Here is a 25,061-nt window from a genome sequence, read left to right as displayed (position 1 = left end):
GTCTAAAGATTACACCAGTTTTCTGTGAAAGGAATAACTTTATTCCATTGACCAGGAATCCCAAGACTGTTCATCAAGACTGCCTATTTTTCCAGTGCCAAATGTCTATGCATTAATTGGACAGTATCTCCTCAGGTGCTCACAGGCAGGCTGTGGCTGCTCCTCACTGAACATTTTGTAAGCTGTATAAAAACATTTTCATCCAAAAAGATTGGCAGTAAAAATTACAACATATAAATGCATCACAATTTACACAAAAACTAGTTTGGTTGTCTTTTTTTTTTTTTTTTTTTTTTTTTTTTTTTGTCGAACTCTATTTTCCAAAAAAATAATCTTCAGCAGGTTCAAATGACAGCAGCTGGAAACAAAAATAAGTGACCAAGTATCATCTCATTGCAAATGATAACCACTGACTTTGTACAAGCGTGAGCAGAAGGGTGAAAAAGTTTGTATTGGTTTCAAGGAGACAGTGGTGATGAGCCATCCTGCTGCAATTCCCACCAAGGCTTCCCTGGGCCTGCGGCTAGTGAGGATGTTGTTTCCATAGGAAACAACAGGAACCTGAAGTGACAAGTGGTGCCAACCCATGGGAACATGACCAGCTTTTCCCATCACCGCTGTCTACTGACTCCTTGGGAAGATTCATGGCCCATTACCAAAGCATTTGAGGGGTGGGGGAAGGAAGGGGGGGGGGTTCTGTAAGAAATGATTAATTCCAAATTAATTTAAAAACGTCCCAGCACGTCGTCAGAAACATTTACAAAATGCTAACTCTGCCCTGTGCCTGTGAAGAGCTTGTGGTGCCCCCCTGCAATCCATCCTACCCCACAATAAGTTACAAAGCTGTACAGCTGACATCACACCCCGTGGTTCCTTCCAACAGTGAAATGACTGGTTACTTTCAATATTAGTGCACAACAGTGAAAAGCTGTCTGCTGCTCTGTGTTTTGGCAGCAGCCTGTGAAAAGAAACAAAAAAAGGCACTTTTTGGCTGGTTGTGCCTTTAACTTGGCAAATTTGTCTATTCTGGAGGTACCCAGGCACTCCTTAAGATGTCCCCCGTTTCTGTGCATGTTTGTATATATAATTTTTTAAAAGTAAGGCAGAATCCATAAATAAAGGCAAAAAGCAGTGCAGAAAATGTGACAAACACAAAATGTACAAAAGATGAAGTTAGTTGGCACAAAAGAAGCTTGAATCCAGAGCCAGAAATCACTGAACTGCACTTGACATAGAAAACAAAACTGTGCTCAAATCATCCCAACTGGTTTCCAGTTATTTGTGAGCAAATTAAAAGAGCTGTGATATTTTAAACGTTGCCTGGTCAAGTGAAAATGCAAACAAAGCCAATTCTTTCTTTCCCTGTGTTAAAATTGCTCTAAAATCTGCACAACAGTGTTCCCAGCTCACTCAAGGAATTATTCATCATGTACAACCAATACCAACTTTCTCAGTTATTTCAAAGCATAAGCAAGTGATTGCAGATCCATGACTGAGACTACATTTTATTCAATATGTCTCCAAAGGTTAAAAAAATTTAATGAGTAAAACTGCAACAGAATTCCTTCTTAAAGTGCTTTTTTCTTTTAAACTACTCATTAACTTTTTCTTTATTTTTTTTATTCACCAACATCCTTGAATAATAAATGCTTGCATACCTAGAGAACAAAGCTTTTCTTTTACTGCCCTTCCCAGCTGTCTGAAGGGTTTTTGGAAGGGTACTGGGAAAGATGACTCATTCCAGAGCTCCTTTACCAAATCATTCAGTAAGGAATCACTCTTCTTACAGAGCAATCCTGCTGATCTTCCTCATCAAGAGCTTTACAAATTAGCAGGGAGACATATTAAATACAGAAGTCCTTATGTAAACCCATTCTTTAACTAATATTTTACAATGAAATGTAAGTCATCACACATCTTTACAGAAATTTGAATATTCCTATTCAATATTATCAGAAAGATTAAAAATTTGCCCTCCATACATAAGGGCAGTCTGTTTCCTTTTTTTTTTCCTGTATAAAAACCAAAAGAATTTTTTTCTTTTTGCAGCATCACAGAAAAGCAACAGTTTTACATTCACTCATTTAATGTTCACATAAAAATTCAACCACTAGCGTTTGTGTATTTGATAAAATCTTCTTGACAAACTTGATTTTGGTGTTTTGGACTGTCACAAGCTACTGCAGGTGAAGATGCAGTTTTCTAGAGCATTTGTTGATCTGAAGCCTTTGTGGCTAAAAAAATCCTTTTATCTTGCAGGGAAACAACCTCCTCCAGCATCTCCTCTGGCCCTGTGAAGCCACTGCTCCCCCAGACTCCCAATGGCATCAGCAACACGACTCCAGTTCCAGCAGGGACCAGGCATTGAATGTTTGAGCTGGTTCTTGTGTTCACAGGGATCTCCTCTAAGGGTCAACATCATCAAGGTCACTTTTAGGCTCCCCAATCATCATAGGAGACTCTGAGCCCTTTCAAACACAAAGGGACAGGGAGAGAAGCACACAGTCACTTTTGTAAGATGCACAATTGTTCACAGTATGGTCAGTGATGGTTCTGACTCGAGCCCCAGGGACCAGCTGCCCCACAGAGGCACCACCAGGGGGTAAATCTGCCCTCATTTTACCTGCTGCAGGTGCCTCTCTCCATTCTCATTGGCAGGGCTGCTTTCTGACCCATTGCTGCTTCCAGACTGATCCTTCTCATTCAGCAGGGCTGTGGCATAGGCCAGAGTGTCCTGAGTTGCAAACAGTCCAAGAGAGTGTCAGGAGTTGTGGTGATCCCTTCCTTTCACATTTTTAATATTTTTTATTGTTTTATTATTATTGTTTTAAAATGATAATAGCTGCTGTAGTGAGACAGCTGAGTCACCACTAATGAGTGAACACTCATCAGTGAGTACTCACTAATATCACTCAAGGGTTAATTTTTTCCAGGAACAACCACAGGGGCTGAGCTTCTAAAGGAAAACCAGCCTGAAATGCACTGAAATATCACAGAATCATTAAAGCTGGAAAAGACCTTTTAAGATCATCAAGCCCAACTGCCAAACCACCACCACCACCACACTCATCACTAAACCATGGCCTCGAGTGCTGTATCCACATATTCTTTGAACACTTCCAAGGATGGTGACTAAACCATGCCAAACCCCAAGGTGCTTCCAAGAAAAGAAGTAAGCAAGTTTAACATCTTCTGCCAGGACTGACACATACCTGTGCTGAAATAGTGCGCTGGAAGGTTTTTGCAGTGGATGTTTCATTGGACACGTTACTCTGAGGAGCCCAGTAATGTTCAGACATCTGCATAAAAAGCCAAGAAAGCCATAAATTTGCCATTTGATTTTTACTTTTGTAAAGCCTCAACCACTTGTGATGGTGGGTGAACTAAGACTGGAAAAAGCTTCCTGAATCCTCCAGCAGCGAGCTGGAGACACTTTAAATGCAACCACAAAGGTTACTGTCCTTCAGCTGCAAACCAGCACCCAACTTCTGCTGAGCTCCAAGTTTCCAGAGTGTCCTTGGGGATTTATGAAAGATTTGTTGGCCAAACTATGTTGGGTTTAGAGGGAAGAACAAACACTACACGTGTGGGAGGAAAAGCTGTATCAGTTGGCAGCTGTGCTTTGTGCAAAGCTGTGATGGTTCTGTAAGGAATCCAATCATTTAAACATCCTCCTGCATCAACACACAGGCAATGGAAAACTGCTTTTTTAAAAAAGCTGAAGCCTCCCAACACGAATACAGTGGCACTGAAAGCTTCCCACATAGCAAAGAATAATCACTGCAACCATTCACACTTGGTTTTATTCACTGTAAATGCATTTAGGCCTGAAACACGAGGGGGGCTACTGAAATTCTGGCATTGCATCAGATTAGCTGCATCCAAGTAGTCCTTGTAAAAAATGAAGTATTTTGTCTTTAGAGCCATGGAGAGGATGGAGATTATCCATCCATGATCGTTGTTGTAAATGAGTGACAATTTCCCTGTTACCTTTTTCTGTAGCCACTGCACAGCCCAACTCCAGTGGTGTGAATTCTCCTTGAAGTAATCTTTTGCAGTAGGGCACCTTGGGAATTGAAATTATATTCATTAGTCAGGAACAAGGCATTCTGGACAACACAAAAAAAATACAAAGACTTCTCTCTCTTTGCACTGCTGCCCTCTGTGTGCACTGTTATCACTGCAAACTGACTTAAACTCTACAGCTCTGCTGATAATTGAATTAGTAAAAGCAATAATTTTAGAAAAATTTACTCAAAGCAGTCTACTCCACAGGTTCACATATTTCAGAATTATGCTTTATTGGGACATATGCCAAGTTGTAAACAAAGAGAATTTAGGACTCATAATATTTCAAAAACCTGGAACAGCTTCCCTATGTTTATCTGGTGTTAATGTCAGACTCTGCTGTGCAGAATGGGCTTTTTCTTCATAAACAGCATTTACCTTTTGTTACCTGAGAAATCCTTTCAGGTACCAACAAAGGATAAAAAACTGATCAAAACCAGGAGTAGTAGGTTTTACAATAGTCACAGAGGGAACTAAGGCAGGGATGGGGTTAAAGCCTGAAACCTTCATTACTCACTTCTGAGCCAGGGTAACCAGGAACTTGACACACTGGTAGCAACGGCTGCTGTCCACGTGGTTGCTGTGGTGCATCAAGGCTGTGGGGAGAAACACATGGATTGGAAACCACAACCCACATGGATAAGAAACCCCAACCCACATGGATTAGAAACCACAACCCAGATTTCCATGTCCCAGCTAGTCTGGAAGCAAAAATGAAGCTAAAATTTTAAGTTATGGAATAGATTTTGTTTCTACAGATGTGAGCATGAGTATTTGTGTTAAACACACTGCTCTAAGTGCTTCCACAACTCTACTGGATTAAAAATAGAATTGCTGCATTTTTACTTTGATCTTTCAAATGCAGTACCTGAATTTTAAACAGCCCTAATGCAGTTATTTTTCCCCTATAATCCATTCTATGCTAGATAATCACTATGGTTACATTTGTCTGAAGGAAAAAAAAATTTCTCTGATACCCCCATAAATGAACCAGATCACCAGCTTCCACCTGGATCAAAGTTTGCAAAGCCAGAGGAATGTTTAAAGCTTCTCCACATAAACAAGCATAGCAGAATTCAACAGCCATGAAACTGTTCCATGGGAGACTCAGGCAAAACCCCAGGCCATTCCTACCCCAAGTTTTCCCCACCATGAATTCCCACCTCTTGAACAAAATTCTCTGACTGAGGAAAAGAACAAAGATTTCCACGGAGCTGCCCCAATCAGATTTGCTACTCAAAAGTTGCTCTGTCCATAGCAGTCAGCACAGAATGCTGTAGTGAAACCTCCAAAGCTGGCAAAAATTGTTTGGGAACTGCAAAATGCCAGTTTTAATACTGTTGAAGCAGAGCAGATGATAAAAATTATAGCACTGCTGTTCTACAAATAATGCACAAACATCCTATTAAGGAGCACCAAAACCTATTATGTGCTGATTTCCCTTTCCTGGATTAAAACCAGTCAATGTGAGGGATGCTGTTCAATGCTGTGGGGAGGAAACTTCAAGGTAAAACTACAACTTTCACTCCCAAACCTCAGGGCAGTTCTCAAAGCCTTTAACATAAAAATCCAATTGAACACTTGCACTTCTCCTCTGCAGAGGAAAAAAGGTCATGTATTGCTCAAGTTACAGCACAGAATTGGTCCAACTGGGACCAATTTATCCAGAAATTAAAATAATCACTTATCTATTCTCTTACAGGGCTGCATATTTCCTTCTCTGCCATCAGCAACACACAGAAACTACTAAACAGGGGAGCAGGGATGAGAGAAATAAAGTACAAAGCTAAATAGTCCTTCTCACTAAATCAGAATCCAAAATAACTGAAGGTGAAAGCCACAATCTGAAGCAGCTCCTCATCCAAACAGCCAAGAAAGAGCTGCTCCAGCTGCACTAACCCATCAGAGGGGCTCTCTGTGTGACCCCCACATTTCATTTACACACCAAAGCTGCTTCTCCTGATGCACATTAGATAAGTTATTTCTTTATATAAGTTATATCTTATTACTTCTGGGTTTTTTTCTGTTGCTTTTGAATGCTTCAGTAACTTCAGTAAAGTTTTGTATCTAATGGAAGGACAACACCTGGTATGAGCAGCAACAGGTGGGAGCCACCTGTCCAACTGTGGGGCTCTACTGCAGGCAGCAGGGCAAGCATCCTGCTGGGCTGAACCAGGTTCTTTTTATGGTAATTAGGATGCTGACAAAACAAAAAGATTGGCAGCTTCTTGAGATATGTAGGAAATAAAAATTAATTTTAAGGTTACAGACAGTTTTAAGGATTCAGACAGTTCCTCTGTTATTGTAATCAAAGGTACTTTTCTTCCCCCCCATTACATATACACCCTGATCTGCCCTTATTTAAATAAGTTAGCTTTCTTTCCTGATCAATTCCTTCCTAGTTTGCTGTCACTGTAACATTCCAATGCTTATTTTGGATTTTCTTAGAGCATTTTTGGAGTGAGAGTGGCTAAATCAAATGTGCTAAGTTGTTTTTTTCCTGAGAATTAGAAGAGTTTAGAAGGAATAGGAACCAGGAGATGGTGTGAACCACCACCACCACCACCACCAGGGTCAGTAGGAGACAGGAGTGTTCCCCCACTGGCTTACTTGCCTATTAATCCATTTTCAGTTTCAAAGGCAAATTTGATGCGCTCTACTTGCAATGGGTCTTCAATAACCTGTTAGGAAAGAAAAATATCAACTTAGGTAAGTTGTGTGTGATGCTGTATCTATTCCATGGAATGGTTTTACCCAACCCCACATACAAAACAAGTAAGACTGAAGTTTCATGTGTCAATGGATTAAAGACAGAAATTTAGGAAGTAATAAAATTTCAAACTGAAGGATTAAAATATGTGTGGATGTTGAAATTACTAATGTAGTCCCAACTTTTTTTATTACACATCAATACAAGAATCTATTCTGTACAAGTTTCACCCTCCACCTACCAGGATCTCATGGAGTAACTGGAATATGTTTTTCAGTTCATGAGGAGGAGCAGTTTCCAGTTGAGTCTGCATGTTAAGAAAAAGTTAGATAGCAAAATAAGCTGGTTAAGCAAAGAATTTCAAGACAGCTTTACAGATCTTTGAAAATTTACTAATTTAAACAGTAAAGGATTAAGAAAACCTAAACCCCAACAGCCCCTCCAAATCCAACAAAGTGCACTGATTGTTCTGAGGTGATGGCACAAGACAGAGGATGAGCAAAACCTGGGAGAAACACCCATGGGACAGGCTTGTCGTGGCTTTGTGTGTACCTTGATGAAGTGCAGCACAGTGAAGGAGAAGTGCTCGTTGCAGAAGCAGCAGTACACCACCATCTCCATGAGCACCGACAGCGACCCCGTCAGCTCCCGCAGCGCGTGCATCACCTGTGGGCACAGCACTCCCTTCACACACTGCTGCCTTCCAGAAAACAAGTCTGTGACACAGTCTTTGTCCTGCCAGGAAGGATGCAGCTCTTTTCCCCAGTGCCTGCATGGCCCAGGAGGCAGCCCTCACAGCAGTCCTACAGCTCCTGATGCTCACCTCCAAGGGTCGAGCATCATCCATTAAATCAGATCCCCTCCAGGCAGCACCTTGACATGGTAAAAAGCTGCACAGGCCCTTGCAAAATGTGCATAAAACCAGACTGTGCATAAAACCAGGCCCCAAAGCTTAGGGATACACTAGAATATGAAGAGGACAAGAAACTAAAGGTGCCTTCTTGTTTAGGCCCAAAATAGCCACTCTTTTTGGATATTCAGTGTTTTTCACGAAAGGATTTGTCAAAGGAATGTATCAGGTAAGTTTTTAGGTTTAAGCAGGTCAGAATTTAGAACAGATACCTCCATTAAGTAGGGTTTTCCCTCAGACAGGAATAGCAAGGCTTCCACTTCTTCATGGAGTGCCAGAAGTGGCCCTGACGCGGTGATGCTGAGAGGTGGACGCTGCTTAAAGAGACCAGGAGCTATAACAGCAAATACAAAAACAATCCACTCATAGATTAGTTTGTTCTAGCACACCTTGAAGACACCCCTGCTCATCTGGCACCATGAAATCCTTCATGACACTCATCTCAACTAGTTTATAGCTCGTGTGCTACCACTCCGAGTAACAAATCTCTTGCACACTGAAGTGTCACTTATTTTAGTGACAGCAGACAGAAGAACTGCAGGAAGGTCAAAGCAAAATGTTCACAGACTATCAGTACTTTGAGCTTTAGTTTTACTCCCAATCACTCTTGCACATTCATCATATCCAGACTATTTATAATTCCCCCGTTACCTTCTGATTTTTGACTGCTTTCAACCTCAGACAGAAATTAAGTTATTCTTTAAAAAGACAACGTCAAATTTCTCCTTCAGGAAACTGAAGATTTTTATTCCTTTATTTTCTTTATATAGCTGTTTCTGCCTCTCATAAGAAGTAACTAGGAGAGTATTTAATTGTTTGTTATTCAGTAGCTTAGTCTAAATACTCCCCTTTAGATTAGCATGAGGCAGCACAAGTCTAAACAAAATACAGCCTGGGAGTCTGTTCAGCCAACAACACAGCTCAATTCACCCACAAGAGGAAAGACCTTTTAGGCACATGGGGAAGGGAAGAAGGTACAAAACTGTTAGAATCAAGATTTCCATCCCCCCAGAATATTATCTATTTGCCACTCAATACATCTACAGCAAAATCAGAAGTAAGCAAACTTGTATTAACCATTTCTGCCTTAAATTCAAAATCACCGTATTTTCCTCACTACTATGAAGTTACTCCCAATCAATGTAACTGAAATGCCAAGGCACCAAAAGACAAAACCACAATTCTTACCAACATTTCTTTGTGAGGAGACATCAGAGTGCAAGACAAGCAGTGCTACAGTGTTGTGAAGATATCCAAACTCACGTGCCTGTGCTGAACTCCACCTGCGGTTCTGCTTGAGTCAAAGACAGATTTAATTACCTTTGGTTTATTTAATCCACTTTGTTAAGCCAAAATAATGTTCTCACAATTCAGCACCATGGTCTAATACTTTGGAGCGGGTAAAAATGTTATTATTATCAAAAACATCATGTTCACTTCTGCCAAAACAGTAATTTCCATGCTAACTACACATAGGTGGGCTCACACTTGCACGAGATTGGGCAGAGATTGAAGGATTTGTTTATTCTACCATGAGAAAAGTATTTATTCATAATTTAAACATCATAAAAAATGTGGGGATGGCCTGTACCTGATTGCTCTGCCTGTTGGGGCCAAGGAGAAAGTTGACCATGTGCCTCAGGGCAGAGTGCCTGAGGAGAAGACTGCTAGCCCTTATTCCCTGCTGTGAAGACAAAACCAACAAATTACCTTCCTGTGCAGGTGAAGAATTAGTGCTCAAGAGAAAAACCCTGCATTTTCCACTCTGAAATTCCCATAATATCCCAACACAGATCAATAAGATAAACTGCTAAAGAGCTGTCTCATTGTACACAGCACATGACACAAACCAGAGCAGAATCAGCAGATGCACAATAAATATCTTACATGAAAAAAAGAAGGCAAAAAGAACAGAGAAATAGAAATAGTAAATTCAGTCAGTTATTCTGCTGCCCATGGAACAGAAATCCTGAATGCTTCATTTTTTTAGTATATATAATTTTTTTTTAAAGAGCAACCCCATATAACCCTTCAAAAGAGACAGCCAAAATTCAGATGCTGGAAATGACATCTTCCACTGGTATACTTTTGTGTGATTTTATCCTAATCCATTATTCAAAGCCATTTATTTAAAAAAACAAAACAAACCTGATTACTCCTAATAAAAGTTTTAAGTTTCACTGTGCTGCAAACTCTTCTATGAATAAAGATCACTAGCTGCTTTATTAATGTCTTTTTAAAGTTAAATAGCCACAAGAAAATGTTTTCTTACCTTCTGTACAAAGTTATTGAATAGCAAAAAGTACTGAGCACAGTTTTTACAGTTTTCAGGTACATCTTTATCCAGTAGAGCAAGTAGCACCTCCAGTAACTGATGTAGAGTTTTTAACTGTGAAAAGAAAAATATTTTGAATGTAAAGAGCTGTCTGCTGCTTAAAAACTCAAAGTGTTTCAATTGCTTAAAAACCCAAAGTGTTTCAAACACCTCCTGGGTGAACATTAACCTATTCCAGAAATGAGGATGGGGAGGATGAGCTGACACAGCTCTGCCTGCAAACAGAGCAAGAGGCAGCAGGGAGAGCCAAGCAAGGGGATGATGGAGAGGAGGTGGCACCCACTGACCTTCTCCTGATAAAGCAAGGCACTGTCGAGGGTTTTTTCAAGGATAGTGGCCACAGCAACTCGCACCTCCCTCACGCTGCATTCCAGGAGGAAGGTCCTGGAAGAGAAAAGGTGAAGCTGCAAAGAGAACTGGAATCAACATGTACACACAGCTGCTGTGATTAAATGTGGTGTTTAGTGTTTATTATTTTAACAGTCCAGATACATTTTGTATTGTACTTCTGTGGGTAAGCTTTAACTTATATTCACACACTCCTGCTTGCAGCAAGGCCTGTAATATTTCTAAAAGCTCTCATAAGATCTTGTTTTTTAATGCAAATTAAAAGATAATATTTTCTTTACACTGATACACTTTCAACATGTCAGATCTCCAATAATTTGTTTTCAAAGCACCTATTAGCTGATCCTCAGCTTGGCAAGAAGAAAATCTTTCCAGTTCATCTGTGATCCTTGTCAGGCAAGTATTTAACTTACCTTACTCCCAACACATTCCACCTTGTTCTCCTTTCTCACCACTTCTAGGGCTGACCACACAAACTTAAGCACATTCCAAGTCCCTTCACTGAATTCATCACCTGCATCCTCCTCCATGCACACTGCACTATCTAATTTGATTTTCAACATTCTCAGAAAGCTGCACAGAGAAAATACTAAAAACAAAACTCCAAATAAATCTAAAGTGTCTGTTTAAAGAATGTGCACAGTCAAGTCTTTGGAATACATCAGTATAGGCCAGATCATGTTATGAGGAAGCTTTATCCACACTTGAGACACAAAACACCTCAGACAGAATCACCAGGACTTACTTTACAAGCTCCCTGCCCTCTGGCCCAACAAAATACTCCACCAACCACTGACAAGCATCAATGCTTTTGGAGAGCAGAGCATCTATGGTGGCAATCCATTCTTCTGTATCAGCCCTTCAACAAAACAGGGACAACTGTCAGTAATCCAGGAGGAAAAACCACCTCCCAAAACTAAACCATGTTTGCTGTTTGCCTTACCTGAGTTTCTTCTTGGTTCGGAGATAGGTTTGGAAGAGGAATTGGACTGCCAGCTGTAAGCTCACCTTTGCCATGCAGGGGTAATAGGGATGTTTTACCTTAGTCTGTAAGAAATATCCAATTTATTCCAGAGCAAAAGGATGCCTGCAGCACACACACTGTCTCTTAAACACATCAACATGTTCTATTCAAGTTATTTGCTTCACTTGGAAAAAACAAACCACAGCATTTTTCTGTGCTAAGTCAGTCTCCAGTGCTGACTGTGCTACTTAATAAATATGCTAAAACAAGAGCAAACTTGCTGTAAGGCCAACTAGATCTGTGGATTTCAAAAATTTAATAAATGCTGTTTGTTTATAACTCCATTTAGAAAAACTTAATTAAGAAACTATTACAAATTAAACTCTATCAACTTTGAAATAATTAACACCAACTTTTGGACCTTCCATATGGAGAGGGATTTCTGTCCCTCTAGAGGCTCAGTCTGCATCATTATAAAAGGTATGGATTATTAAATATATTTTACTGAGGCAAAATGATGTTTCTCCCAGTACTAGAAAAGGAGGCTGCAGTTTGCTTTGAGGCAGATGTTATCATCAGCATCCAAAACTACTGGAGGCAAGGAATAGCTTGTCTGGAAAAGCAAAATCATGTCAACTCTTCCAGTTTTCCTGGTTTGACCCAAATGGCTTTTGTGGCCCTTTTACCCAACATACTTTGAACACTCTAAGATTAAAATCCAGATACTTACAGCATTCAGGGAAGCTAATGACAGAACAAAACTGAAGTAGTCACTACTGTATACATCTCTGTTCTTCATAAACTTCAAGTTTTCATCTCTCACCATCTATAAAAGAAAGAAGGCAAAAAAATTTAAAATGATGTCAAAATACACTTCATTAACTAAAACTTCATCTTTTATGTAAATGTGTGGTGTTTAAAAATCAGTGTCAAACTTACTCTGTTTCCTTTTGAATCACTACTTCAGCAGAGGGAAAAATACATAAGGGAGATTTAGAAGATCTGGTATAAAACCAGTGATTTTCTTTCAAAGATATGACAAAACAGCAGATGAGGGACTGAATCATTTGGCCATTAAGGGAGAAAAGGAAGAAATTGCAGATAAGTTCTATTTTCTGCTTGTTTTTAATAAACAAGCCAAGAGAACACCCCTCAAACCAGAAAGAAACCAGAAAGGCTTGCCTAACAAATTTAGATGCAGAGAGCTAGGAGCTCTGGTGTAATTACAAGCTGCAGCCACAATAAGGTATTTAAATGCCAAGCCCTTCTTTTTCCAAATGAGATTTTGCTGAAAGACTCTCAATAAATTTGAGCCAAGCTCTGTTCATTGTAATAACACCATCCCAGACACAAGAATGCCCAAAGTGGCTGTTAATGCCCTCAAACAGCCCATGTGGAGGGCCCAACACAGCCTGCAGAGTTTGTGGGTGATGCAGGCTCTCTTCACTGCTCTTCCTCTTTCTACACTCTTGTGAACTCAAGAACTTGAGGATCACTGCAATTTGCCATCATCTCCTCGAGTGTACTCCAAATGAAGCACTTTCTCTGCTGTTGTCTCTCCCTGCCTGCATGCTGACTGCTGCCAGATCTCATGTTTGATTAATCTGCCTGCAGTTTCTTCAAAGCGAAGAATTGATGCGCCAATTTCTTGAGAAACTACAGCGAAACTTAAAATAAGTATCACTAAACAGCTTGTTAGTAACTTTATGTCAGAATCCAGAATTGCTTTCTAGCTTTGCTACAAGAGAATTACATCAAGGTAACCTTTAAAAGTCACCATGTTTCTCTCACTCAAATTTTATGTCACTTTCAGTGTGCTCTACCTGATAAATCCTCACAGGCATTTTCTCTACAAAGAGCCCCTTTTTTTCTCCTTTTCTAACCAGCTTGGTCAAGATGGACAGACGGTCACTGTTGGGCCTGTGGGGTCGAGGTGATGACTGGGGTGAAATTTCTGGTGAAGAGGGAGCAGATCTGAAATATAAACAAGCTGAAGGTGAATAAAGAAATCCCACAACAAATCTACATTTAGGTATAAAATACCATTGCAGCCAGAGTGATCTTATGGCAGTTTTGAAGACAGCCTGAATATTTATTGAGGCTGTGAGTCAGCTTGAACTTGCTGCAATAATGGTAATAAACAAGCAGCTTAAAAACCAACCCAAAACAACAGAAAGGTCAATACATTGCTTTGCTGGACAGGAATTACTCAGTTAGTTGTGGAGAGATGTTGGAACTCTGTTGGCTGAAAACTTTGAGCTTTCTGAATTTGAGGGTGCCAACCTTCAAGTAAACACCTCATTTGACCTGAGACCTTGGAAAAGGCTTCAAAAATTGAGTGACAGCACAGAAACAGTGTCTGTGTAGTTTGGATAGTATTGTGTGATCTCACAGGGTGAAAAAACTTAGATGTGGGATTTTAGTATATGGTGATATATGGGAGCCAAGATGAAGAATTTTGGGTGTGGGTTAGTTTTTTTTTGCACTTTCTTCTTCCTTCTTCATGAATCTGGGTGGTTTTCTCTAATTGGGTGAAAGATGTCTGTGCTATGGGTTTCAGGTGATGAAAATTGGGTTAGAAGCATAAATAATACAGATGTCAACTGTTTATTAGATAATTGGGACTTAAATAGCCTTGGATGGACACCAATTTAGCTCACTTCCTCCTTGTTAGAGAGAGCTCACATCTCATGACATTGTAATAGATAAGGATAATAAACTTCAGAGTGAGACTTCAAAACCAACATCTGAGTTTTATTTGCCCTGACCTTGGAGCCAGAAAGAGCCTGGTATTCCAACAGAGAGAGGTCTAGGTATCAATAAGAGAGCAACCTTTGTGGACACAAGAGGAACTTACAAGGAGAGGTCCTCAGCTTCCTGACGCACGACGCTGACTCTGCTTTTCTTGGGCAGCACCGGGGAGTTCTGCTCGGACACTCTCTGGTAGAACAGCATGTAGGCGTTCCAGTAGCGCCGGCGCACGTCGGGGTAGGGATTTGCTGTGGGGACAAAAGGCAGCCCATCAAGGCCCTTGAAGGTTTAGTGCCTTTCCCATTCCTGTATGGAAGCAAAGCTGGGGGTACAAGTAATGTGAACTGCAGTGGTGTACATTTGTTAGATCAAAACATCAGTCTGTGTCAGTGATTAAAAGTGTCTGAATTATGAAACAGGTGAATATTGGAAATGTACTTGGAATAAATTCCTTAAAGCATTGAAAAGTTCAACAATATGATGCCACACGGTGTTCCATGAAGCCATTCTCACTAGCCTAAAATAAGGGCTGTTTTATGTTTGGTTGGGGCTTTTTTAAAATTATATTAACAAGGTACCATTTTTGCTTTTCAATCTCTATTATTAAGTCTACAAAGTGCTAAATAACAGTGAGTATGGCTTAATTCATATTAAGCCATACACAAGCTGTTCTGTCCTTCAGTAAAGGGAAGGCTTTAGGGGAAAAATGGATCAGAAGGAGTATTAGTCCAAGTAATTCAAAGTACCTATAATGGACTAAGCTCTACTGCTACTGAAATCAGTAAGAAATTGAAGCTACTGTCTGTACTTCTGCTTACATTGATCATAGACTTTAGGTCTATATTCTCCACCAAAACATTCATATTCCAGGGTTTCATCAGTCAAATCAAATTCTTCAACGACGGTGTCATTAAATTTATACCACTTTCCTTTTCCACATCCTCTGTGATCAAAACAGAACAGAAACACAACAGAAACAAAGTTAGTTGATTGTCTCAGTAAAAAAACAAACCACCCTGAACAGCCTAGAAGTGACAAGCCTGAACTCACATTTGTTTTGACAGTAAGAAGAAAGCTTAGTTCAACTGATGTCAAAGTTGCATTTTAAAAAATAACCTTGATTAAAACTATGAGAAGCACATCACCTGCAAGTCAGGAAGCCCTCAAACTGCAATACAAGGTACATAAGAATTAATGAGAATTTTATTCTGTGATGTCCCATATCACTGTGTCATGGTAGGTGCTGAGAAAGGGAAGAGTGGTTCCAGAAGAGCTCTGGATGGCTCCATGCACCTTCCCAGAACAAGAAGCCTTTAGAGAGCTCTCAAACCTCCCCCACGAACCTTCTTGCCCGTTACCTCCTGTCCTTGATGAAGGAGTAGTAGTGCCCTGCATGAGCCTGGCCACTGTGGACAATCACACCAACGAGCTCGTAGTTTTCTGTAGGGGCAACCTTCTTCCTTGGGGAGCCTCCTCCTCCCTGGTCTGTGCTTCTGCCATTTTCCCCAACTTCTGAGGATGAGTCCTGACGAGCCATCCCTGACACAGTGTAAGGTTCCATGTTCAGCATCCAGGGAAACTGTTTGAAGAGATACTTTGGATTAATCAAGACATTGCAGTGTGTACATGCTTTGTGTAATTTTATGAGAATGGTATCAATACTTCCCACACTGGGAACACCAAAGGAAAATATGGAACTTCAACTTCTTATGCTTGTTACACAGATGTTAAACAATGAACTCTCTTTGAGGAGGTTTTTTTGCCTTGCTTTCTGAAAAGACCCCAAGAATGTTGCAAACAAGGAAAAACACTTATTTTCTGTAGCACTACCATGTTGTAAGTGCACCACATACTCAAAATCCCTGCATCAAAACGTGGAGAAAAGAAGGAAAAATCATAGGAAGAATGAGAGTCCACTACACAAAGTGCTGGGGAAGGCACCATAAAGCAAAGTTTTCTTACCCTTATTTGTTCATCGTATTTAATAGAACGGCCACTCTCCCAGTCAAAGCCAAATCTCATCAGGTGAATCACCAGCAGGCTGGGTAAGACCTTAATGCAGGTGCGCTTCACTGTAGTTCTCTTGAAAAGAAAGAAGAATATCACCTCTATCTGACACCCCAGAGCATCTGCAGCATCCTTCTGGAGATTCACAGTGACAATCCAGCCATGGGAAGTCATAGGTGTCCATAGGGATATGTATCCATACTGGGATACATCTCAATACATTACACAAAACTTCACCATCCTTCCATCCCTCTAAACTTTTAGTTTACTTTAAAATTTTAGAGGCATTGAACCTTTTGTCTTCAATGCAGCAAGAATGAGCAGCATCTAAGCATGGTTTCCATGACCATGTAATGCTTAGAAAACATCAAACTGCACATGAATCTTCTTTCACAAAAATTAAGAATCAATACCTTTTCTTTGCACTTTTCACAGTAGTATGCATTGCTTCCTTCCAGAACCTCTCCTCTGACAAACTGATCCAGTGATATTTCCAGGCTTTGACATGAAGTCACACCAAGGTTGAGAGCCATGAAGGCTTCCTCACGCTCATACCTAAATTCAAGAACAAAAACAGATTAGGATTTACCCAACTGGCAGGAACAAGACAGATGTTTAGGAAAGAATTTTGCATTTGCCCCACAGCTATCAAAGCTGTGATGCTCACAGGGGCATTGAGCTACTTTCCATATTTTCATAGTTCTGGGACCACATAACTTGCTAACTGGTGCACTGAATGTGTCATTACCTGTGAGGGCAGTCCTTGCAGATCTTCTGATCAGAGAAGATTCCTTGAAAAGTATTCTTAAATATTTGGTCTCTTCCTATTTTCTGTTGGAGATGTAAAGTTAGACATCAGTTAGATATATTGCAGGGTGGAAGACCAAGAAATCAGTAGGAATTTTAAACTCCTGAATACTGTGCAGATTATAAAATAAGCCAAATGGCTCTCTGCCTTCTTTTCTAAAGATCAAAGCAAAAAGAGAAAAAAGGTACCAAGGATATGCATATGAACCAGAAAAGAAATTGCTGCTGTTTTTACCTTGAGGTACTCATCCATTTGATCTATAAGACTGGTGAAGAACTCATAAGCATCTTGTTGCTCTCTAACATAAAGTTCCTTATTCCACATCTTGAAAATCTGTATAAAATATAAATATATGTTAATAGGTGGTTGTTACATATATATATCTATATATATATCTAAGCATATAAATATATTATAACAGGTTTTGTTTCTTTTTTTATATTTGAGCTTACTTTATAAATTCTGCAATTGAAAAAGGCTGAAGAAATGATTACTTTTTAAGTAGAAAAGATACAGATTCCAAACAAAAAGATACAATACCTTCCAGAAGTTCTCAGGTACATAATACTGTAGTTTGCTTTCCATCAAATGACCAAAAAGAGATTGAACTTGATAGAACACATTGTCATCAGGATTGTCAGTATCATCATCAATGGAAAGCAAGGCCTGGAAGGAAACAAATAACCTTATTAAATTGGTTTTTGGAAAAATCATTACTATAAGCTGTCATGGCCCACAGCACCACAACTTAAAATTTATGTATTTATTGTGCATATTTATACACACACAGTTGACTTTTCATTTTACAATTTATGTACAAATGGTTCTAAGATAAAGTAGTTCAAGTGAAAGTAATTCCAAAAAGAGGATTTTATTGGATGCTGAACTAATTACCTCTGGGAGACCAGGCTGCATGTACAGCTGCTGGAAAACAGCATTCATGTAACAAGTAGCACCCCCATTCTTCAGTCCCACAAATCCAGAAATGGAGCGACTGTCCACTGGTGGAAGGTACTAGAACGACAAATACGTTTTTTGTCCCAAAAACTTATGAAAAAATATGAGACTCCAACAACATTCTATAGCTTTTATAATCACCTTTGTATTGTAGAATCACAGAATGGTTTGAGTTGGAAGGGACCTTAATCCAGCTCCACCCCTGCCATGGCAGGGACACCTTTCACTAGCCCAGGTTGCTCAAAACCCCATCCAGCCTGGCCTTGGACACTTCCAGGGATGGGGCAGCCACAGCTTCTCTGGGCTACCTGTGCCAGGGCCTTCCCACCCTCACAGGGAAGAGTTTCCTCCTGATTTGAAACCTAAAATGACCCTCTTTCAGTTTAAAACCACTCCCCCTTGTATGTGAGCTGTTAAGAACAGTTTGATGGAGAACCAGGAATATAAATTCTGAAAAACTGCAAGATCACTGTATGGGGTCATTTAAATATTTAACACATTGCACAACACTGTTGAAAATGGCCTAAAATGTAATAACAAATAAAATTTGTGATATTTAGGAAATTCTTTCTTACTCAGATAATAACAAAGACACACTGGAGTATCTGCTTCTGAGGAAGATCAAATCTATCTGCATTTCCCCTTAGCTGCATTGTGGCATTTCAAACTGAAGACCATGGAAATCTCATGAATGAAGCAACAAAGTAAACCATGCCCAGCACTCCAAACCATGCATACACAAATTAAAAAAAGCTTCTTGCTTACATCAAACTCCTTGGTGAGTGCAGGGTCACACTGGTGGTGCATTGAAAGCAGCTCCTTTGTAATAAGCTGGAGATTGGAAGGTGAGCTATCAGCCAGCATTACCAGCACCTCATAAGCAGCTAATCTGCTGTCTGCTGTGCTGCACCTGCAAAGAAAACCACAGCTGAGATCTAATGGCTAGATGACTCAATTATTTCCAATTCCAGAAAGCTGTATTACTCAGAACAGGCAACAATTAATGTTCTAAAGAACACTTTGAGTGACTAAACATTGCTAAGGGACTTCAGAGCACTGGGTTATTTTTCTTTCTTGGGGTAGGAGAATGGAGAAGAATCCAATGAGAAGAGTGGCAAGAGGAATCCTCCTTTCAACAAGCCTCCTTTACTGACATGGATACACTTGCTAACATTCAGTAGAAGGAAAAGCAGATGCTCTAAAAGAAGACAGGATTGGTTGCATGTCTGAAGACAAACAGACAGATACTCTCCATCATTTAACACTGATAGAGATAAAATGGCTTTTGTACAGGGAAGGAAACTTGGGAAGAGCTAGACCAGACAACATCCTTGCTACAACAGAGGAGCCAGACCCAAAACCCTCCCAACTCAGCTCTTTTCAGTAGTCATTCAGCACAGCAGCTCTTTCTTCAGAAGGCCAAAGGTTTTATTTACTTTAAGCAAAGAAAAGAGCATGCTTAGGATGAACTGCAATGGAGCAAACTGGATCTAAACACTAAGGTGGATCAAATCCTATTCATTTCAGGGGTTGTTAAATGCTCCACTGGAACCTTCTTTTGGGTTTGTGGAAAGGCAGTGAGGATATGCCTGATCTAACACCAACTACTCTGTGCAACACAAACAATCCAGCTGCATTAGCTCAGAAATCCACATGAGCTAATTTACACCCACCCCTTCAGATACTGTATGGCCATAACAGCTGTGACAGGGAGGACAAAGCCACTTTTTCTTCTCCAGTTGATCTCCTCTGGGCTATATCAGTTTTCTCAGGTGCAAGGAGACTTGCTTGGTGTTACCTGTTTTACAAAATAGGTAGGGAGAAGGGAAAAAGGAAGTAGTGGAACTTTTGAGATTCTCTTTTACAAGGAGCATGGGAAGTTAATTTCGGGCTCATGCTCAACTTAGCCAACTTCCCAAGCAGTAACAAGCTAAAGGAATATTCTTTGGACTCATGAAATCAGCACTCAGTTGTGCCTGAAGTTCATAATTGATCTAACAAAGCACAGACTTTGAAGTACAGAAATGCAAGGATATTGGATCACATAAAAATGTACAAAATGCTATTTGGGCATTTATGTAGGAAGTGTAGAAAACTGGAGAAATGCTCCACCACTGGCATTAAATCCTACTATCTGCAGGATTTAATACTGACATTTGCATTCATGACATGGAAGACAAAACTCAACATAAAAAAAAAAAAAAAAAAAAGAGTTTTTACTTTGGATGGAAGTCTTGCTGACTGATTGCAGCACTGCCTGCTGGGGAATGGCTGTTCAGAATAATCCTGGATGCTCGGAACAGGAAATCATCCAACAATGGCTTAATCAAAGATGAACCTGAAACACAGCAGTCTACTGTTAAATGCTTACATTATCACTGCAAATGTCAAAAACGTGTTTCATAACAACAAAACCACTTCATAGCACCAGAACAACAAAAGTTTTATCAAATATTAAAGGTACTGCTAAGACCAGTCCTTATAGCTCTGTATCACTTCTACTGATGCCTTCACATGACTGTCTAGTCATGTGTTAATGCAGAATTCCCACCAGTCTAGTCAACTTGAAGAGGAATACTCACCAACCATTTCCTTCTCTGCCCCACAGAGTGAAAGGAGAGTCTTGATGAGCCTCAAGTGTCCTGCTAACAGGATGTTGTCAGCCTCGCTGGTCTCACACTCCGCCGTGCGGTTGGGCTCAAAATTGTCCAGCCAAGTGATCTCATCTTCTAACATGGCAGCTGGGCTTATCTTCAGCTGCTCCATTTCTGATGCTGCAAGGAAAAAGAAAAGGAACACAATAAAAAATAGCAGCTTTGGAAATGTAGAATATAAATACAATGAATTTCAAACAGTTTGGTAATGGTCTAGTTTTGCCCCCATGTGTATCAAGTAAACCTTTCACCAGGGAGCTCAGTTCACTTTCCAGAAGGAATGAGCTGCCCTGCAGCTACTCAATGCCAAGAACAGACCATGCCAGGCACTAGCACAGGACAGTCAGCACACTGGCAGGTCCCTCTGAGCTCAAGGTGTAGTAACCCCCTTCTGCAGGCAATTCTACATCTTTTCTATAGCTTGGAAGCTGCCATCAGAATGGAGGAATCAGGTGTCTGCACATACTTACATGTCAGGTCATCCAGTAATTGACATCTCAGGTCAAAATATTCTGTACACTGGGACAAAAGTCTGAAACAGATATAAATAGAAGAAAAGTATACTTAAAATCATGAACTTTTCTCTAACCAGTTGTCTTTAAATTCTGTGTGCTCTGTCCATCTAACCCAAAGCAGCATCTAGGTGTGCTTTTGCATGCTGCAGCTTAAAAAAAAATTCCTTCCCAACAGCTACTTCTGAATGCCAGCAATCATATTGAATCCTCATTTCTTTCCCCACCTCATGGCAATTCTAGTTAGTTATCAGTGACAATAAAACAACAACATGCTTTAATTCTCAGTTACTCCTCTAGAAATTGCAGGATGCATACTTCCAACACTTGCCAAGTGTTAATCCCTTTCTCCTAGAGCTTCCACAGTGCTGCTCATTTCAAAATGTGTCAGATTTGCTCCATAAACACACATGTGACTTACCTCTGGTTGATTCCTCTCATGATGCTGGTTGGGGACCAAAGAGGCAGCTGGGCCCCAAGAACAACGCTCAGGAGGAACTGGTTTGGCTTTTGTACATCTGGGTGAGCTGATGTGTCTGTCTGGCTAAGGGTGTACAGCTGGTCACAGGCAACGCGACGAATCTGTGACAGGGTCATTGTCATTGTCAAACACCAGCAGTTACTCAAGGGGTGCAAAAATCCCCCACCCTCCTGTTATGTTAGAAATCCAACAGGATATTGCAATGGTGCAAAGCAGGCTATGAGCTCTGCACCCACCAGCTAGGGTTTCTAGGAATGTAACAAACCCTGTTCATCCCTGAGTGAAAACCTCTGATAAACACAAATTGTAAATACAGATAAAGGGGTGAGATGCAATGACTTCATACAAAATAAATAGATGACACATGATGAAATGAAGTAAGCATATAAGTAAATAGATTTTAGAATACCCAAGATAATCTTAAACCAAAAAGAATGAATTTTAGGAGGGTTCCGGCACTTGGAATAAATTTTCAAAATTTCAGAAGTATCCATCAAATTTTACCCAAATCAAAGTCACTTGAAACCTTCCCTAAAGTACTAGTTTTACAGAATTTGTGTCACCAAAATGAGACTATTTTCTTTAGACTAATCACAGCACAGTCCTGTGCATGTCATGGATGAAACAAGCCTAGAAAATGTAATAATACTACAGCATTTTCTATCAACCCACCAGCAGACACTGGAATTACTAACAATTATACAAAGATTATTTATTCAAACACTAATCTGTGGGAATACTGGCAATAAACAATTTTGTGTTCAGACTATATGAAATTATCAAATCATACACATTTCAGAAGGAGCATTTAGAGGAAGACTCTCACCTCAGCACTTGGTGATCCAAGCAGAATATCAATGATGAAATCAGCAACACAAGGCAAATTGTAAAAAGATCCTGGAACAGAAGAGTACCAGGCTATCTTATTAAAAATAGTATTTTAAAATAAGTCAGTTACAGTCTTGCATTAAAATACCACAGGACCCAGAGGACATCAATACTGAAAAGCAGTAAAGGCTATTTCCTGATCTCCTTCCCTCACCAGAGGCTGCCACCATGATATAACAGCATTTTCCTTGCCTTCCTGCACCACCAGTGTTTACACTTCCTGTACACAAAGACTCAAGTACTAAACAGGAGCTATGCAAACAGCAGCACTTACAGAATTACAGACTTCAAAAGCAGTGCAAATATTTATATTCTGCCAGTAAGTCAGCTTTCCCAGAACATTTTATCAAAGCATAGCACTACATGCCTTATTTCAGTCCTGGAATAAAAATCCCTGTAATTTTTAATGAAATGTTATGTTTTCAGCTTGAGCTATCTCAGCTAACAAAGCTACAAGTTTCTCATTATTTTTGTTTTACTTGACCGTATCCAAAAGCCTCCTCCCACCTGGCTTATACTCCAAATAGTGAATAATCCAATTTTTTTCCATACCTAGCTGCTGACTACGTAGCTGAAGGCAGGTTACTAAGAGAGACAAGGCTTCCCCAGCAATGAGAGCATCTTTGGTGGATACAGACTGCTGCCTCACACAGATCCCAGCGTGCAGCGCCGTGGGCTCCCCTTCACTTCCTGAACTGCAGTTACTTCCTGCATGGAAAAAAAAAAAAGAACAAGTGCTATAACTCATTAAGTTTTACCCAGATGTTTTCAGATTTTTGGTCAGTTCTCTGCAATTTAAACACTTCTCTGAATGCCTGATGAATGTCCATAAATTCGCTCAGATTTTTTGTAATTTAGTTGTATAATGTCGCAAGCTGCAGGAGTCCCAAGAGGATGAACATCCAATGAATTCAGCTTCAAAGTGCTCAGTTACAATTAAACTCAATGCTTTTAGACTGGTTCAGGGACACAGTTAACCCACCTGAGCTGCTAAGTCTGTTTCTAATCCCAGCAGGGAAGAGAGTGTTGCTCTCTTTGATGGGCTGACTACTCCCCACGAGGTCCAGGCGTCCTGCAGCAGCAGCCCACGAGAGGCGCATGAAACAAGCCACTGTGGAGGTGAAATCGTTCACCTCCATGGTCTGGAGGAACAAGAAACAGCAGTCACTTCTGTGATATTCAACAATCCTTGTTAATCACAGGGATGAGAGGAATGTATCTCCTAGATTGTGTCAAATTGACATTTACATTTGCTTTCTGCTTTCTTCTCTATCCAGGTTCAAGAATTCAAAAGTCTCTTTGTTCCCAATGAGAGATTGGTATTGCTATCTTAAGAGAAGTAATTAATTTTTTAATTCCCCACGAGGATAGATACCCTTGCCACCAATCTGGAGGCAGGCATGCTGATTTCTATAGTTCAATCCATTTGGGAAGCACTGCCCAATAACCTAACACAGCATACTTGTCACATTAACTATGAAGTTTCTTTCAACTGGACTCAATGGGTTTTCAAACAGCCATTTTTTTAAGGTACTGAAAATATTTTTTTTTCCTTTTTCTCCACAATATCATCAAGCAAATTTAATTTTTAATGAGCTATTTGGAAAAGCTTGTCCAATTCTTTCTAATTCAAAGCACCATGGATTATAAAGCCACAAGTTGAAGCAGGAACCTTCTCCTTTCAATTCACAGAAAATTAACAAGAGTAAGATCTTAAGAGTTAAGTGTGACTGAAGATAAATCACAAGTAAGATTTCTGTGCACATCTATTTCTTGTAAGCAATTTTGGGGTACTGCTTCCCTTTTGTACTGCCAAAAAAATTTATGAGCATATGTTTAAATTCAGATCAAGACTGGAAGAGACACTGATGGTCAAGATTTTCAGGGGCTTTTAAATGGAGCCAGGGCAAAAACCTCCATAAAAGACTGATTCAAAATCTCAGTGTTATACAGCTGTCATTGGAGATGACACTGCTACATCAGAACCATCCAACACTTCCTTACTTGTATGGCAACTCTAGCAGCTGGGATGATTTCTTCTACCCTGATGGAGGATCTGTCAGACACGGAGAGCTGGCGGTAGGAGGACTTCTCAGGAGTGCCACAGATGGACATCTGCCTGCTCGCCTGCCGGCTCACGTTGCGGAAGGGCCGCGAGGACAGAGCTTCCACCCCATCCTTGATGAAATCCTCATCCAGCAGAGTGGGCATTGTCTGCCCAACCAGCAAGAACCTGCAGGCACAGAGTAAAAACATCATGGGCATTGTCTGCCCAAGCAGCAAGAACCTGCAGGCACAGAATAAAAACATCAGGCTTCTATTTGAATGCTCACAGAGTGAATGGAACAGAACTCAACGTGCCAATAATCCTAAATATTAAAAGCTGCATGCTAAAAGCCAAGAAAGCAGCACTTTCTCTAATGAGAAGCAATTACATACCTTGCAAGCTGCAGGCAGATGGAATAGACTCCTTGTCTTGTTTCATAGTCCACCTCTGATGGGATGGAATCTCTCTGCATCACATTCACCACCAAACTTTAAAACAAATCAATAAGACAGACTCCATTTGGAAATGTTTCAATTAATTTGTGTCTATCTTTCCTTCCTCCTATCCACTCAGCTGAGTCCCAGTTCAAACTGACTTCTTTGGAGGCCAACATCCTCATTT

At 40.2% G+C, this 25,061-nt stretch overlaps 1 protein-coding gene across 5 annotated transcripts in view; it reads right to left on the bottom strand.

Annotated features, from left to right (window-relative positions):
- Positions 1-264: 264 nt before the first annotated feature.
- The window catches only part of USP24 (ubiquitin specific peptidase 24), a 61,450-nt gene continuing 36,653 nt past the window's right edge, over positions 265-25,061 (bottom strand). For 2 of the 5 annotated variants that reach the window (XM_050977293.1, XM_050977295.1), the window contains 36 exons: positions 24,833-24,928; positions 24,398-24,626; positions 23,376-23,535; positions 22,946-23,101; positions 22,332-22,402; positions 21,446-21,606; positions 20,983-21,044; positions 20,441-20,632; positions 20,079-20,196; positions 18,624-18,768; positions 17,796-17,915; positions 17,442-17,567; positions 17,136-17,234; positions 16,842-16,924; positions 16,507-16,648; positions 16,049-16,168; positions 15,445-15,665; positions 14,905-15,029; positions 14,193-14,334; positions 13,159-13,309; positions 12,066-12,161; positions 11,315-11,418; positions 11,117-11,230; positions 10,311-10,407; positions 9,961-10,077; positions 9,280-9,372; positions 8,877-8,982; positions 7,901-8,022; positions 7,331-7,444; positions 7,020-7,085; positions 6,683-6,749; positions 4,586-4,664; positions 3,991-4,066; positions 3,213-3,299; positions 2,624-2,734; positions 265-2,468 (listed from right to left, as the gene is read on the bottom strand). In XM_050977293.1, coding sequence (XP_050833250.1) covers positions 2,406-2,468; positions 2,624-2,734; positions 3,213-3,299; positions 3,991-4,066; positions 4,586-4,664; positions 6,683-6,749; positions 7,020-7,085; positions 7,331-7,444; positions 7,901-8,022; positions 8,877-8,982; positions 9,280-9,372; positions 9,961-10,077; positions 10,311-10,407; positions 11,117-11,230; positions 11,315-11,418; positions 12,066-12,161; positions 13,159-13,309; positions 14,193-14,334; positions 14,905-15,029; positions 15,445-15,665; positions 16,049-16,168; positions 16,507-16,648; positions 16,842-16,924; positions 17,136-17,234; positions 17,442-17,567; positions 17,796-17,915; positions 18,624-18,768; positions 20,079-20,196; positions 20,441-20,632; positions 20,983-21,044; positions 21,446-21,606; positions 22,332-22,402; positions 22,946-23,101; positions 23,376-23,535; positions 24,398-24,626; positions 24,833-24,928 — 4,231 coding nt within the window. In that variant the 3' untranslated portion in view covers positions 265-2,405. Of the gene's footprint in view, positions 2,469-2,623; positions 2,735-3,212; positions 3,300-3,990; positions 4,067-4,585; positions 4,665-6,682; positions 6,750-7,019; positions 7,086-7,330; positions 7,445-7,900; positions 8,023-8,876; positions 8,983-9,279; positions 9,373-9,960; positions 10,078-10,310; positions 10,408-11,116; positions 11,231-11,314; positions 11,419-12,065; positions 12,162-13,158; positions 13,310-14,192; positions 14,335-14,904; positions 15,030-15,444; positions 15,666-16,048; positions 16,169-16,506; positions 16,649-16,841; positions 16,925-17,135; positions 17,235-17,441; positions 17,568-17,795; positions 17,916-18,623; positions 18,769-20,078; positions 20,197-20,440; positions 20,633-20,982; positions 21,045-21,445; positions 21,607-22,331; positions 22,403-22,945; positions 23,102-23,375; positions 23,536-24,397; positions 24,627-24,832; positions 24,929-25,061 lie in introns of those variants that run through there. The other 3 variants (XM_030226315.2, XR_007778049.1, XR_007778050.1) reach the window with 3 other exon arrangements.

This window comes from Serinus canaria, chromosome 8 (assembly GCF_022539315.1).
Source record: "Serinus canaria isolate serCan28SL12 chromosome 8, serCan2020, whole genome shotgun sequence".
Taxonomy (NCBI): Eukaryota; Metazoa; Chordata; class Aves; order Passeriformes; family Fringillidae; genus Serinus; species Serinus canaria.
Note: the sequence above shows the minus strand (reverse complement) of the source record. Positions and strands in the feature narration are given on the sequence as shown.